This window comes from Hydractinia symbiolongicarpus, chromosome 14, assembly GCF_029227915.1.
Source record: "Hydractinia symbiolongicarpus strain clone_291-10 chromosome 14, HSymV2.1, whole genome shotgun sequence".
In the NCBI taxonomy this organism is placed as follows: domain Eukaryota; kingdom Metazoa; phylum Cnidaria; class Hydrozoa; order Anthoathecata; family Hydractiniidae; genus Hydractinia; species Hydractinia symbiolongicarpus.
The window spans coordinates 10279468-10295540 of record NC_079888.1 but is presented as its reverse complement, the minus strand read 5'-3'; the positions used below and the strand labels follow the sequence as shown (position 1 = coordinate 10295540).

The following is a 16073-nucleotide window of genomic DNA, read 5'->3' as shown; positions in this document are numbered from 1 at the left end:
ACAAGTTCACAGTGTTACTTAAATGTCATTCTTAATTGCTGGTGGTTGGTTTTTGACATTCCATCCTTTTTCCCAATATGTTCAAGGTTGTAGGTCCTAAAAGTTTTCCTAATTATGCGAATATATTAAGACATCAGCAACTAGCTCTAAAACATTAATTGCTGTTATCAAGCAGTATTATATTAAAATTTATGTGAAATGTTCTAAACATAAAACCGAATGACCAAAAAAGAATTTTAGCTTTGGCCCACTCAAAGCTAGTTCATGATGTCATGCATAATTTTTGAGCTTTAAGTCTTTTCTAAGATTTTTCAAAAGAAATTTACAAATTACTGAACAACTTTCCAAGGTCTTCATGCAAAATTAATTTGCTTTTTCTGAGAAGGTAAAGTTTAAAAGGTTTTTGTTTTTCTGTTTGTCTCTTTCCTATCAAGATGGGTTATATTTTTAGCAAGCAGATTATATTATCCAGTCCAGTCTAAGCTGTTTAATGCAGAAAATAAATGTTGAGGAACATTTTTTATGCCTAAATTTTTCCCCTAAAAGTGATAATTGAATTATCACGCTGCCATTACCAAACAAAATCCAACTTGGTTTGTATACATTTTGCTGATTTGTGACATCACACAGTGAACATAGCTCATCACAATTTTTAAAACGATGTTTTACTCAATTTTCATCGTTGAGTTAAATTTATCACAAGGTTGCAGTGATGAATAAGAGAAGCTAAATTCCAGAACAACATTCGAGTAGAAAAAATAATTGTAAAAGTAGGTAAAGACATAAAAACTGTTTTATTTTGCTTTTACAAAACCACTTCCAGTAGGACACAGTTCATCCGTTTAGCTTTCCTTCACTATGTTCATTCAGAATTTGTTTGTTTTCATCCCCGCTGATTTACATCACACACAAACAAAAAAAAACCTTATCGACACTGTCATGGCAGTGACTGTAGCACTACTTAGACTTAAATATCTCAAGAACCAAAGCCCACAAATATAAAAAAATACACAGTTTACATTTACACTACAATAATTATTTTAAGCGCAACTTGTTATCAATTGTTAGTTCTATTTTAAATAGCAGAATATAATTGCATCTACTGTTTGTTACTAGTACTAATAAACATTGAGCAACAATGTATTGATAAATGAATTATACTGCAAAGCTATGTCAGCGTTAAGAAACTGTAACCCTGATTTGAGGAAATACTTGTTACATCATCGCCTTCCAGACATCTTTGAGGTAAGAGCTATATTTAGTAAATTTTTCTATAAAACAATTATTAATGATTTTTACTTTACAAGTTTGTTAGTTGGTTTTTTGATACTTATACAGTTACTTATACTTCAGTTCATTCCTGGACCTTGGTGAGCATTGTGTTGTTTGTTTTTAAGAGAGAAAAATTTAATCCTAGTAGAAAGCTTTACAATGTTTAAAAATATTGCAGATATTTGTACATGCATGCTTATTGCTGTAGGTAAAAAAGTAGGAACATGGCTGTTTATTGAAATTTATAGATTTTTTAGAAATCCAAAATCCAAACCAAAATTATAAAATAATTTTGTTCACTTTTGCAAACTGGTTTCTCTTCATGAAATATATACTGCAGGAAGTTTTGTTTTTTGGCTGTTTGAATACTATGATAAACTTTTTCTTGTTAAGAGTTTATTAACTGCACTTGCGGTAAATCAACCAGAAGATGGAAGAAAGTACATCATTGAGAAGATCAATGAACTACAAAACGATCCATCTTTGCTGGAACAAATTCAGTGGTATGACGAATTACATGTTTACCCTTTTAATGAACTTTGAACTTATTTTTTTAAAAACTGTTTTGATAATGAAACTTCTTTTTATTCTCTTTTCATTTTTCCTAAGGGACACTTTCATTGATGAAGCTAAAAAGCCCAAAAACCGATTTTGTAGTATGGACTTTCTCTGGTCACATGAAAATGAAAACATGCGGCCAACTTTAGAAATGCTGGAGAGAGCACATTCTTTTTACAATTATAACGTTCTCAAGCTGTGCTACAGGTAAGGTGATAAGTGTATATCGAATCATGCGTCATTCTTTGTAGGCAATGTAGGAAAGCGCAAGAGCATGCACACCATGTGAAAAGAACATTTGATTCATGAAAATTATATGAATTTGACTGTTGAACGGTATGGCATAGAAATGCTGATGCCAAATATGGATAGTGTTTGTAAGAAGGGAAACTGAATGTGAGACCATTTAGTAAATCAAGTTACATAATTTCTATTCATGATTAAAATAATACATTTATAATGATCCATTAATGTGCATGTAAAATTTAAACAAAAACATATGGTATTAAAAACTTTTATTTGCAGAGAACTCTGTTGCAGAACAAGGAAAAATTTGCATCCTTTCATGCAATACAGTGAGTCAAACTCAGTCTAAGTTTGGGTTATAGTTTAATAACTATTTTTAACAGTAAAAATCACACTACATTATCTTCTTTAATAATTTTATAATAGGTCCAAAACATTTAGCATTTAACTGGCCTTGTCAACAAAAAAATTCTGATAAAAAATCTGTTAGCTAAAAAACATGGATATGGGGAACTTGGGACTTGCTGACATTAGCAGAAAATTGATACTGTTTAAGATTTTAGAACTAGCCATGTAACCTATGGTTCTGAGACCTATGTCCACTGTGAGCATTAAAAAGTAAATGTTGATAAGTTTTGAGTGGGTAAATGGAAACGACTTTCTTAGTTGCTTGTGGTTATGATCTTTGGGATTCCACCTTCCTTTTCACAAAATTATGTTTTTGGTTGTACAAGTGTTCCGTATGTTTAGTTTGTTGTTACCTTGGGTTTTTTAAAAAACACCAGTGTGGCTGTGGGTATGCAGAAATGTTTTGAGACTTTTGTTTGTTTTTAAAAATAAATTCCTTATCATGCAAACTGATTTTTGAAAAATAAATTATTAATATAATTAATAATATTATATATAAAATCATCCTGTCAAATCTTTAGTGATTAATTTCATGTTGATAAATTATTAATATAATTAATAATCTATATAATAATACGCCAGTTCTGTCTGTGACTTTTGCAAAGTGGATAAATTTCTTTGATAAAGTCTATAAAACATCGCCTATAAATTTGGTCTGTAAATTACCAAACTTTAACGTTATAATAGTATTGACGTCAAAGGAAAGTATATTAAGATTAGAGAAGCCATTGCATTGCACTTTTAAATTTAAGGCTAAATAACTTGGAAACGGATGGAAATAACTGACGTCATCTCCTGCGTGGGTAACTAGGGACTACCTGGGACCAATTTGGGTAAGTTTCCCAAACCTGGGTCCCCGAATCCGTTTCGGAATGGACGGGTTGATGACGTCATTAAAAAACCTTTAAACCTTGATATCTCTGCAACCGTTTTTCAAAAGTACATAATCCTACACATTTTCTTCATCAACGTTTCAAGATCTATACGATGAAGGCAACAGGTATACAAATTTCTAAAAAAAGATTTTGGGGTTTTGACGGGCCATTGCTGACGTCAGCAAAATTGTTAAACCCTTATATTTCATTACTCGCCTCATCAACACCACACGATCATATACATTTTCTTGATCAGCAGTGTAAGCCCTACACAATGGAGGAAACAAGAAAACAAGGTACTATTTTTTTTATAGATGTGTTGCTGACATCATCAAAATTCATATGATGCTTATTTTTCAATTTTATCCTGCCTCAGTGGATTTTTCCACAGGCTTTATCGACTAGTATTATATATAAAATCATCCTGTTAAATCTTTAGTGATTAATTTCATGTTGATTTCAATCATTTAATTTTTTAACTATACCTGACTATACTTGATTGGTTAAATATATTTTAAAATGACTGAGATAGGCACTTTGTTAACATTTATAAATGTATTTTTATTTTTGAAAACACATATACAACACATTACATTATGTAATTAAACAATTGTATTGCATGACCCTCCTTGTTGAATATCAAATTTATCCCAATAGTCCATCCCATAAGACAATATTCCACTTGACTGCACTCATAAAATATTTCTTACCTCAAGTGGATAAGTGTTGATATTCAACGAATGGATATGCAATACGTACTTATTATCACACCTTACAAAAGGAATAAAAATGTTCCCTGACTTTAGAGCTCTTGCAGTACGCTACTATCAAAATTGTAGTTTATGTGTATAGGCCATCTTTATTGTAAACCCTTTAATAATTATGACTTATCGTGCTAAATATTAATCAAAACTATTTCCCAAAGTTAATTGTTTACAACGTTTTAATTTTAAGGTATTATAGGTTTTAACGACAAAATTATCTTAGTGAAAGTAATATTAATATAATCGTAAAACCGAGATGTGATAGTTACTGGGACAATATTATAGTCCATATGTACTCTAATTAATTAACAAAGTTGTTTCCCTAGTTGAGTTGTTACGTACATAAAATATAAGAATTAAAAGCATTTACATGTTTTTATTATTAAATAGCAGGTTGTGTACAGAATATATTTATCTTGAATGTGCTAACAGTTTTAAATAATAAAATAAAAATTGTCTTTTTAAGTGCGCTACGGACATACTGGCAACAAAAATCAGAAAATAAGAAAATATTGAATGTCAAGCTGGCTTCTGCAGGAAGATATTATAGACTGAGAGTGTGTAAAAAGCACTTTCGTTCATGGCTGGTAAGTGATATTATTACTTCGTATATTGATTGACTTGACAAGTTCATTTGATTTTTTAGTGATTGTGAAATCTATAATATAACAATAGCTAATGTTGTTGTACTACTTAAAGCACATTTACATTGTGTTTGTGCACTATACACGTGCAATTTGCACTGCTTCTGTGATCTAGTAAACGTTTAAAAATATGATATAAACATCAAACTGACTGGCAGAAAACAATTTTAAAAAGAAAAATACTTATTGTTGCATCAGACTATAAGGAATAATAAAGATAAACCTTTTGTAGACATGGGTTCGTACCGAGAAGGACAAACAAAGAAAATTTATTGCCACTTTAGAGACGATATTCGATTATTCCTCTGCTCGACTTGTTTTTCAAGCATGGTTGAAAGTTGCTACTGATGCGAAAAAAACAAGAGAATACTTTGAGGTAATTTATTTTATGGTTTTGTTGATTATTCCATATATGTAGCATTAGCTTCTTCGAGCTCACCATCGATATCATTTATCAAAATTAATTACAAATCAATATATAAAACTTTGCAGAACGGGAACAGGCTCTCATGCTTGCAAGTGAAAAATTTGACAGGGGCACTTTTTTCTGCTACGGGATTCTGGGGGGGGGGAGTTACGAGCATGAATTTATCTTTTTACAAGAAACTTCACACAAAAATAGTTAATGTTGGATTCGATTTTATACGATGCTGTATATTCTCACTCAGTTATCATTCGTGTGATGATTATCGCTTCTTATTCTTCTTTTTATAAAAAATACTTCTGGCTTGCTAACACTAAGTTTTTACATTACTTGACAAAACAACAACACTTTTTTTTCGCAGTTTGTAAAATAGAAAAACTTTTTCTACTGTTTATATTACTGAGATATTTTCACGATTGAGCAGCTAAAAAAAAATTCAAAGATATATATTTTGTTTTTGCTATTTTGGCTGAAATATTATTTCGAAGAAACAATACTTTTATGGTAACAATCTAACTGTATGGCCTTATTGAAAAATAGTAGTGATTGTGCTCCGTGGTAGTAAAAGGGTATACCTGCCATTGTTAAGGAAGATATTTCGACAATAATATTCCTTGTTTATCCTCAAAATAACATTTTATTAACAAAAAGCCAAGTAAAGTGTACTGCCAATTCTATGTTTATCTCGACATATTTCCATCATATAGATAGGTTCAAGACAAACTCACTGTTTTTTTTTTTTATATAAGCTGAAACTTATTGATACCTTTTTTTGGGACATTTCCTGGTATTTAAATTTAAGTTTCAATTCATTGACACCTTTACTTTGTTTTTTAGCGGATAGAAAGAGGAGAAATTGAGGATCCCAATTACGATGGTAGTGTCAAGAAAGATCATATATCGCTACTTCCCAAACAAACTGCAGTGAATATATTTCTTTTTGTTGATCTACCTGATCTTGTTAACTGCTCCAAAGTTTGTCGCAGTTGGAAAGAGATAACACAAGTTACTGTATTATGGAGTCGTGTAAGAATTTGTGTAGGCTGTGTCAGTTTTATATCAGTGATGTCAAAACATACTGTTGTTATTTTATATTAAAGTTATATAAAAACCAAGGCATTTCTGCAACAGTTGGTGTCTGCCATGGAAACCTCAGGTTAAATAGGTTTTTTATTATGTTCTCATCACCTTTACTGGTCCAAGTTAAAATACCGAATTTATTGGTGCAAATATTAGGTAAGGTAAGGTAAAATATTAAACAGTAAATTGTATGAGGTGGCATCGAAAAATAATTCAGTCGAGCTTGGGATAGTGGAATATCATTAAAGCATATTATTATTTTGTTGTTATTACAACAACAAAATTATTTTCTTTGATTTTTTTAACGACATTCAATAATAGTGTCACAATAATTCTAATACTCGATATCGAATATCTAAAATTATTAGACCGAGCTGGATGATAATACACAAATGCACGATTGCTTTACAAAGTGAAGTTATTAATTCATTTTAATTAATTTTGTAAATTTTGTAAAAAGAAAAATCAATGTAGATGTTGTAGAAATTTGTGTACCCCTTAATTGAAAGCATGCAGTTCAGTTTTTTAAGAAGGGCACCAATTAAATTTCGAAAATTTTGAACAATATTCAAAAATCACAATGTTCGAATTTTGCAATGTTAAGGTATGCAGGCTTAAGAAGAACTATAAAATTATTTCTTGAGACTTAACTTGTCCCTATTAAAAAGTTATGTTAAAGTTTACGAAGAGATTTACGATATAAATAGATTTTAAACCTGTCTGGTAACTTTCACACAATGAAATAACAACATTAGCCAGGCAAATTAAAAAAAATGAAAGCTAATATTTGACATACTTCACAGGTTGTAATTGCTTTTTCATTGTATTTATTTATTTATGAATTTTGGTTGCGTCTTTAGATTGATTTAGCAAATGCTAAAAAAGAACTGATTTCTAGCAAAGCCATCACTAGTCTCATTCAGAAATGTCGACCATTTCTTTGTCACCTGAATATCCGAGGCTGCAACTTTCTGCATCCCATAGCTTTAAAAAGCATCGGTGAGTATGTTTTGTAAAATACCATTTGTTTCCAGAAAATGCTGCTGCTGTTTTGTTGTTCTTGTTCTTGTTGTGTTAGTGGTGGTGTTGTTGGTGGTGGTGGCGGCGGCGGCGGCGGCGGCGGCGGTAGTGTACACCGTTTAAATTCTACTGACATTGCAGAAAAATCAACGTCAGTCCCACGAAGACCTGAAAATATAGGAATACTTGTTGGCAACCACAGTTTAAGAGCTTAAATGTAACCAAATAACCTAAGATTTTAAGTCCTACGCTAAAAAAAACAGGGAAATTAAAGATAAATGCAGAACTAAAAAGTGCCTTGGCTCGTCAATCAAAATCGCTCTCCTAAGCATTTTGATTGCCAGGTATAGATTGTTCTCTACTTCTAAACGACAAAAATTTCTGCTAGCCAAACAGAATTTTTGATTATTTTGCACCGCACGTTTAGTGGAAATAAGGTTTAACCATGAATAATAATTGGTTTACATTTCATCATAATTTTATTCCTAACTTTAAATTTTTTGGTCATTCTTTCATCCATTTCCTCATTTTAGGAGACTGTAGAAATCTTCAAGATCTAAACATTTCAAACTGTCCTAACGTTAGTGACGAGATAATTAAAGAAATTACTGTGGGGTGTCCATCATTGCTCTATGTAAACATGTCACGAACTGAAATATCAGATGCTTCACTGCGACATCTGTCCAGGTATGTCAAACTGTGTATCCTTACAAATAATTACAAATGAAAGTCGCAAACACGATGTCAAAAGACATATGTCTGTTGCCATCGTGTTTGCGACTGAAGGAATCGCAGTTTTTGTGACAACGTCAGATATATATTCTTCTATGTTTAAAGTATAAAAATCTTGGATACTTTTATACTGAACCCTCCAGTGTTCAAGCTGTACCTTACAGATATTTTTCCACCCAACCTTGTTCCACATGATTTTGTAAAATGTACAAAATAAATTGACCGTTTTATAACATGCAAGGACTCTTCAGTATTTATGCTTAGATGGCGCAACAGCTTGTATGGAATTAATCGTGTTTCTTACAACGCCTTTCTCAACCCTGTTAATAAAAATGTTTATAATTATCCAAGTTGATTTCACTTCTTGTACTCAGCATACTCAGCAGTATTCACAGAAAAAGCTGCGGTTTGATTGGGTTTGCGTTTAAATAGTCATGAAAACTTGAAACTAAATTATGTTAGCTTGCAGGAAATAATGAGGCAGATTTTTTCCAGCTTTCCAGCTAGTACATGTGAGCAGAACAGAAGACAAACATAGTGAAGACACTAAACTCTGCACTCCAAGCATGCTTAAGTTGCGCGTACAGCTACCTCGGTAACTAGAACACCGGATAACTCGAACTTTCATTATCTCGAAACATTTTCTTGGATCCCTTAATTTTAGTTAATACTTTCTTATAAGAAACCCCGGTTAACTCAAATCTCGGATAACTCATACATTCGTTAACTTGACCCATTTTTCGTCTCCCCCTGAGGGTAATTTCTTCGGATAACTCGAAATTTTTCTCGAGAAAAGAATAAATGTCAGATTTTATTTGTTTGTAAGTTTTTAATAAATCCTGTTGTAATATTGATGTAGATAATGTTGTCTGTCTACGAAAATTCAATTTACAAGTAACTTGCATGCCTTTTTTATTGCCAAGATTGCACCTTTTCCCGGTAACTGTTGCCCCACCTCTTGAAAAAATCGCATTAACTGGAACAAAATCTCATCGACCGCCTGAAGGCGGTTACACCAGCGGTGAAGGGACTAAATCTCTATTCGCTGCAAACGTCTACCATTTTTGAAATGAGTGGCGAAGAATGACGGAGTTAATTAACTCATAAAAAAGCAGTATCTCCATGAATTCACGCGTACGCTTGGTCCGATGGAACGCTAGTAAAGAAAAAAACATTTGCTGAACCCTCGGAAATGTAAAAAAAAAACTTTATTCGCGAAAATTTGTAACTGCAAAAGTTGAAACTTGTCAATTAAACAATTCTTACGCAGTTTCGCAGAAAAAACTTACGCGAATTTCAGGGGTTTAAATATTTCGCACTCAAAAAATCTCGCATATGATAAATGCATACATTCAAAATTTCGCGTACAACCCACGTGTTTTACACTGCACTAGTTTTAGATTAAATTCCACCAAGAGCTTTGTTTAACCCGAACACTCGTTAAATCGAACTATTTTCATCGATCCCTTGCAATAAGGAAAAATAGGCACAGAATCATCTCAGCATAGAAATATGCAGTGAAAAACACGCTTTTAACGCGTTTCAGTCACTTCAGAACATCACGGTTAGGACTCCACCCCTACAATCCTCTTCCACCCATTGGACGTTAAAAGATAAAAATAATTTTTTAATGTGAATTTATTTTTAGAGATTGTAACAGTTTGCAGTATTTGAACATCGCACACTGTGCAAATATATCAAACCGAGGATTGCACTACCTAGCAAGTGGGAAAGGTTCACAAAAGTTAATCTATTTGGACATGTCAGGTTGTGATCAGGTTAGTTAAATAACTTTGTTTCTTTATGAAGCGTTTCTAACTTTTAAAGACCACTGTGACAAGTGGCTACCCTATTTTAAAGATATTTTCAGAAAGGTTGCTCCTAATAAGCTGTTCTTTAATACCCCTTTAATATACGCCCTTTTAATAAACGCCACTTTAATAAACGTCTCATTCTGCACCCAAATTAACTTATATTGTTTCAATTATAGCATCCATTACTAAAATATAGAATTACGCGTAATCTACAAATTGTATGTATTTTATTATACATTTATAAAAAAGCTCATTACAATATCATGAAATGCTAACTGAGAAAGTAGTTACTAGATTAGCGCCATCCACAGTCTTATACAATTTTAAACAAATTGAAAGAGCATCCAGTAACTTATTAGAGGACATTGTTTGGACGTTGTTTTTTAAATATTTTTTTGTTGCAGAATTTTGAGCGAAGCGTTATGAAAGACGCTATTGTCTCGAATAAGAACCATAAACGCCTCTCTTTAACGAAACTAAAAAATTTGTTACGTAGCCCTTATTCAAATAAACGCTCCAATTTAAATATACGCACTTATGGAATAAACACCCCTTCCACTGTAAACTTATCTTATAGCTTTTTTAGTCTGAAGTACAAACGTAGTCTGAATTTTTGGAGTGTAGCGTGTGAAGTGAAAATCTAAACTAAGCGTTTTGCGTGCTATAAAGGTTGTTGAAACTTGTATCAAGGAATTATTTAGGAAAATTATTTTTAAATTAAATTTGCCCTCAAAACGATTTCCAAACATTTTGTTTAATATTGTTTGCTCCTAAACTTTTAGCTTCTTGTTTGTTGTTTCTTAGATAACAAGAGATGGTTTTAAGATGTTGTCTAAAGGTTGTGTTCGACTCAATTCAATATATCTCAATGAAATGCCCTCTCTGAATGATGATGCTGTGGAGGTATGGATATCCTTCTGTATGATCTATCAGTTTTTAGTTTTTCCACTCCTTCTGCAGCGTTGTACTTTTTCTAACCTTATTTTGCTGTAACATTTCCTTAAAAATCTTTTATGAACCTACAATTTTTTCTAAAATCTTTTGGTTGTGCGATCTGCTATAACGACAGCCAATCAGAAAAGAGAATTGCAAAATATATTTTAACACAGCGTAAACAATTTATTAAACTTCATTATGCTTCTTCTAAAATTGGTTACCATAGCGAACAATAATCATTCTTGTTCAGGCGTTAATGACTGAATGTAAGAATTTAAGAATGTTATCTATGCTTCACTCACCCTTGCTAACTGATGTCGGAATGAGATATGTGTGTTCATCGAAGAAATTGCATGTGTTGAAGGTGGAAGGTATTGCTTTTTTGCTCGCTTAATTATTTATTTCAATACCTAAAGAAGTCTGCATTTTGCTGTCCGAAATAACCTCGAACAAATCCTCCGAGACCCCAGGCCTATTCAGCACCATTACGTGAATGCACGTGTAAGTTTTCTCGTTATTGGGCCATTGACAAATATTTAAGAGGCTTGGGACGAGTGTTATTTTGGCCATTTTTGTTAGCCAATTTACCTCTGTAATATCTATAATTCATAAAATTTGAGTGCATATTCCTAAACAGGTCCAAAATTAGTGATGTCAGGATACAAAAATTGCTTCAATATGACATCATAATTTTGGAAGCATAGTTATATCTAAAAAAGTTTAAATGCGAATATCTTAGAACATAAACCGCTAATAGTCCAACATGATCTTATATCATCCCTTTTAATACTAGGAAACAATTGGTTGACGGATGCAAGTGTCAAAGCACTAACGAGAAATAATCATGAATTACGTTTTTTGTATCTCGTCGATGTTCCACGTGTAACCGACATGTCGCTAAAAGCTCTTGGCCAATGTCGGAATTTGTTGGTGTTGAATGTGGCTGATTGCATTAGGTGAGTGTGTTTCTTTTTTGTGACTCTCCTTGTAAATTGTAGCTTTATGAAGAGTTTAAACAGGTGTAAATTAACACATGTCTTCCTTAGAATGATACTATAATTGATATAGGTCAGGTTATTTTTCCACCTCTGGCAACGCCTTTTCACTTTGTGATTTTGCAGATGAGTAATTTAGAAAGAACGATATGTATAGCATGTACCTTCTGGTGTTCACCATTGCGAAAAGCACTTACGATCGATCTTAGTCTGTGCGCACATTGCGATAGGGTGTTGGCTGAACCTAAAAACCTTGGAAATAAGACTTGTGGCATTGCGAACTTGAGTATCCATCTTTCTCTGGAGAATGACCTTGAAAACTTTGAAATCTGAATCTTTCCAAAAAAATTTCTGTTTTATTATGAAACACTAACTAGTAGGATGTTAAACTTCCCATAGGTTTAACTGTTCAGCAGTACCATTTTTTTGTATTATTCACGCAACTTTTTTGGTGTACCTAGTTATTTTGTACCTCGAAAAGACCTCTTCTGTTTTATTTAGGCTTTCTGATACCGGAGTTCGCTACATCGTTGAAGGTTGTTCCGGAGCAAAGTTGCGGGAAATCAACTTAACCAACTGTATTCGAGTCAGCGATGTATCTTTACTTAGAATCTCACAAAAGTATGTAGTAGAATACACGTTATGCAATACGCTTTTCTCAAATATCATTATTGCTAATTAAGCATTATAAGTTCATCAGGTGATTTTTAATGTAAGTAGTATTTGTCGAGGTAGCCTGTTGTTGATAACAACCGAATAGCGAGGAAATCTGTTTTTTCTTATTTCATCAGATCGGGGTACTGTATTGCTAAGTGAGGTAGTCGGGCCACATTTCCAAATCTGTGCTACTGCAAGTAATCTAGCTAGTCCGAGGCGAATGCCCTACCCACTTTCCGTTTAATCATCATTACCCAAGAAGCGGGTCATTGCTAAGTCTTTGGAATTTAGGGTTGGTGGTTGATGCGCACTGTTTAAATAGCCTAAAGGCCGCAAAGGTGTCTTATGTGCACCATTAAAAAATCCCAGGATAGGGTGATTGTAATATTTATTATAAAACCTTCAGGAAAAATAGCTGGGAAAAGTTATATTCGTTTTTAATATTGAACGCGTATTATATAAAAGCTCTATGCAGTATAAATTCCTCTGTTATTTCTTATTGAATACTTTACTTATGCGTATCTTTCGCAAAAATTCAAAGAGACTCTTGAGAAAATTTTAGTGCTTGGAGTCAAGGGCTTTGAAATTTTGATTCTGCAATACTGCATAGGACTTTTATTGTATGATGCTTCCAAAAATTAGTTATTGATTAGCTTATATAGTGTACATATAGGCGTACAACACTCCATATAGTTTACATATATATGTACAACTCTAGATGTATTTTACAAATATGTGTACAACACTAGATGTAGTTTACGTGTGTGTGTACAACACCAGATGTATTTTACATATATGTGTACAACACTAGATGAAGTTTACGTGTGTGTGTACAACGCTAGATGTAGTTTACATATATGGGTACAACACAGATGTAGTTTACATATATGCGTACAACACTAGATGTAGTTTACATATATGCGTACAATACTAGATGTAGTGTACATGTATGCTTGAACCAGTTAATGAGACGCGAACGTCTTTTCTTTCTTTAGATGCACCTCCCTGCTTTATGCAAACTTTAGTTACTGCGAACACGTGACAGATGCTGGTGTGGAACTACTTGCTACTATCCCCACACTGATCTCTATTGATCTCTCTGGATGCAACATAACAGACGCTGGTGCAATCGCTCTTGGTAACAATACAAAGTTGATAGACATATGTTTGTCAGAATGTTGTCAAATCACTGATGTGGGAATTCAGGTACCTTGTTTTTACTGATTTCTTCTAACCTCGGTAACTAACCGGCAAAATGCCGAAAAACAATTAAGAATCTTTTGGCGTGTGATGGCTACTAATATTCGCACAGTCGGAAACCAGAGATGTTATTATTGTGGTGAATCGTTACTTTCTTGTTTTTTCTGGTTAATAAATCACACAAGTAAATGTAGGTTTTTCTTTATAATATTATTCTGTGTGTGTGACGAACGGCCGAAACGTCGTAATGTGTAGTGATTATTACTTTATTACTCTGTGTGGTTTATAAAAGAAGTCGGATCGCCACTTGATGCTAGGGATGCACGAAACGGCGATGTGCGGGATACTTAGGACAGGCAAACACGTTAATTTTTCCACAGGTTAATAACAGTCTGATAAGCATAACGTACCAGTTCCAGCAAAATATATAATATCCCCTAAAGAACTGTTTAAACGCCCTGGACATTAATTTCTGTAAATGTTAAAAAAGTTTATGCACGCGGAAATTAGGTACGTTTATGTAAACGTAATTTATTTTCAGAAACTTGTTCCATTGGTGAAGAATCTTGAAAATTTTGATATGTCTCATGTTAGCGTGAGTATTATTGTCGGAAAATTATGTTACAATTCAGCATTATTATTGTATGTTCTTTGGAAGCCTAGCATTTTTTTTATCACAGATTTATTCATCGTGTACTGTTTTTTTTTTCTAGCTACTTACAGACCAATCGCTTAAAAGCTTAGCCTTCTGTTGTCGAAGATTAAGAGTTTTGAATATTTCTGGTTGTACTTCGGTGCGCTTCTTATTATCAGTTTGTATCTTTTTGTTTTATTGCGTATGTGCCAGTTAAACATGTGGTTCCACAATCCCTGGAACTGGTCTCGATGTACCTACCGTTCATAAGAACTGCTTGCAGAAGTGTGTTTGATAATTTCCATCTTTTTAGATAAGCGACAAAGGCCTTCAGTACGTATCTGGAGTATGCCAGTTTTTGGAAAAACTTGATTTATCTGGATGTAAATTAATTTCGTAAGTATAGTATGTTGTAGCTGTAGTTGCCATGGTTGCAGTTATTACGGTGGTTGTTGTCGTCGTCGTTGTCGTCGCCGTCGTTTTGTTTTGGCTGTGGTAGTCGTTACCGTTGTCGTTGTCGTTGTTTTTGTTGTTGTTGTTGTTGTTGTCAATCGTTGTCGTTATCGCTTTGTGTTGTTGTTGTATTAGTTTTTCAGTGGGTGCGGTGTGATTTTCGTAATAGTTGTCATTTTATTGTGTTTTTTTATTGCTGTCGTCTTTTTGTGCCTGGTTTTGCTTTTACTGTTGTGATTGTCATGCCTTCATTGTTGTTGTTGTAGTCTGTGTAATTTCTGCAGTCACGTATATCAAGATTATCATTATTTTAGTGATCGCTCGCTGAGATATCTTCGGAAAGGATGTCAGAAGTTAAAATTGTTGAAGTTATTTTACTGTCGTGGAATTACCAAGTAAGATATGCGCTGCATACACGGGTTTAAAAAAAATTTAGAGAATGACTAGAAAGTTCTTCCGAAAAATAGTTTGTTCCCGGAAGGTAACTAAAATTTAAAAAACTTTCAGAACCAGAGCCCTAGCCAGGTTTCTTTTAGAAACAACTGTGATCGATCAGTTTGTAAAGAAAAGGCCCGAAGGGCAAAATAAGTAAACTATTTTCCAAGAAAGAAGTTCTGTGTTTAAAGCAATCCTATTTTTTTACCCCTTTTTTTCTTCACCCCTTTCTATGACTACTCCATGGGATGAGGCGTATAACCATTAAGCATTTCTTTTCTGAAACCAGCTATATGATCTTCTTTCTTCCCCGTCTAATGAAACCGTGATAAAGTTCTTGCTAATATTATTTAGATCTGGCGCTGCAAAATTACAAAATGCAATCAAGGGGACAGTCTTCCACTCGCAAGATGTTACGTCAGCGTATTTGGGGAACCGATTCCAGTAGATTGCAAGCGTTTGGTTGACAGAGTCTCGATTAATGTGGTTTCTAGATGATTGCGTTAGTTGTGACGGTCAGCTGTGATGTGTGCCCTCGGTTTTTCCATTACCACTAGAAGTGTTTGTATATAAATAGACATGTTTATATTCATCAATGCGAAGCTTGTTGTTAAATTATTTTTAATATTGTTTATACTAATAACAACGTTCTTGTATATAATACTGTATGTAAATATTAAATGCTGCTTCTAAGATAGAGATCATTTACTAATATAAGCATGGAGGTGTATGATATAAGTTCGGGATTGTTCCACCCCTTCCCCCTTTCGATGCTAATTACATCTGCTAAGATTGATTCCACACTTTTCGTTGCACTATTTTGGCAATATCAAGTTGACAATGTCTATAGGACATGTGTTTTCGATGTCTGAAATCATCTCAGAGCTCTGGGGACGAGAATGCAAGCGAAGCAAACTTATTTCCGT

The 16073-nt window shown here is 33.4% G+C and overlaps 1 protein-coding gene across 3 annotated transcripts; it reads left to right on the top strand.

Annotated features, from left to right (window-relative positions):
- The first annotated feature begins 1097 nt into the window (after nt 1-1097).
- LOC130624948 (dynein regulatory complex subunit 6-like) lies at nt 1098-15840 on the top strand. 3 transcript variants are annotated; one of them, XM_057440011.1, is made up of 19 exons: nt 1098-1245; nt 1666-1775; nt 1882-2037; nt 4590-4710; nt 5000-5143; nt 6029-6115; nt 7132-7270; nt 7825-7978; nt 9672-9801; nt 10642-10740; nt 11024-11144; nt 11567-11729; nt 12270-12389; nt 13421-13631; nt 14167-14220; nt 14339-14419; nt 14573-14655; nt 15027-15107; nt 15502-15840. In XM_057440011.1, the coding sequence occupies exons 1-19, from the start codon at nt 1171-1173 to the stop codon at nt 15593-15595; spliced, it is 2223 nt and encodes a 740-aa protein (XP_057295994.1). In that variant the 5' UTR covers nt 1098-1170; the 3' UTR covers nt 15596-15840. The 3 variants fall into 3 exon arrangements, with proteins under 3 accessions (XP_057295994.1, XP_057295993.1, XP_057295995.1); XM_057440010.1 differs by having other exon boundaries at nt 6029-6217; XM_057440012.1 differs by lacking the exon at nt 1882-2037 and having other exon boundaries at nt 6029-6217.
- The last annotated feature ends 233 nt before the right edge of the window (nt 15841-16073 follow it).

Bases quoted from the DNA above. Each gene is read 5' to 3' on its own strand.
- LOC130624948 (XM_057440010.1), top strand. From the start codon at position 1,171: ATGTCAGCGTTAAGAAACTGTAACCCTGATTTGAGGAAATACTTGTTA. The intron at 4,711-4,999 runs GTAAGTGATATT...AACCTTTTGTAG, and splicing joins AGCACTTTCGTTCATGGCTG to ACATGGGTTCGTACCGAGAA. The intron at 9,802-10,641 runs GTTAGTTAAATA...GTTGTTTCTTAG, and splicing joins ACATGTCAGGTTGTGATCAG to ATAACAAGAGATGGTTTTAA.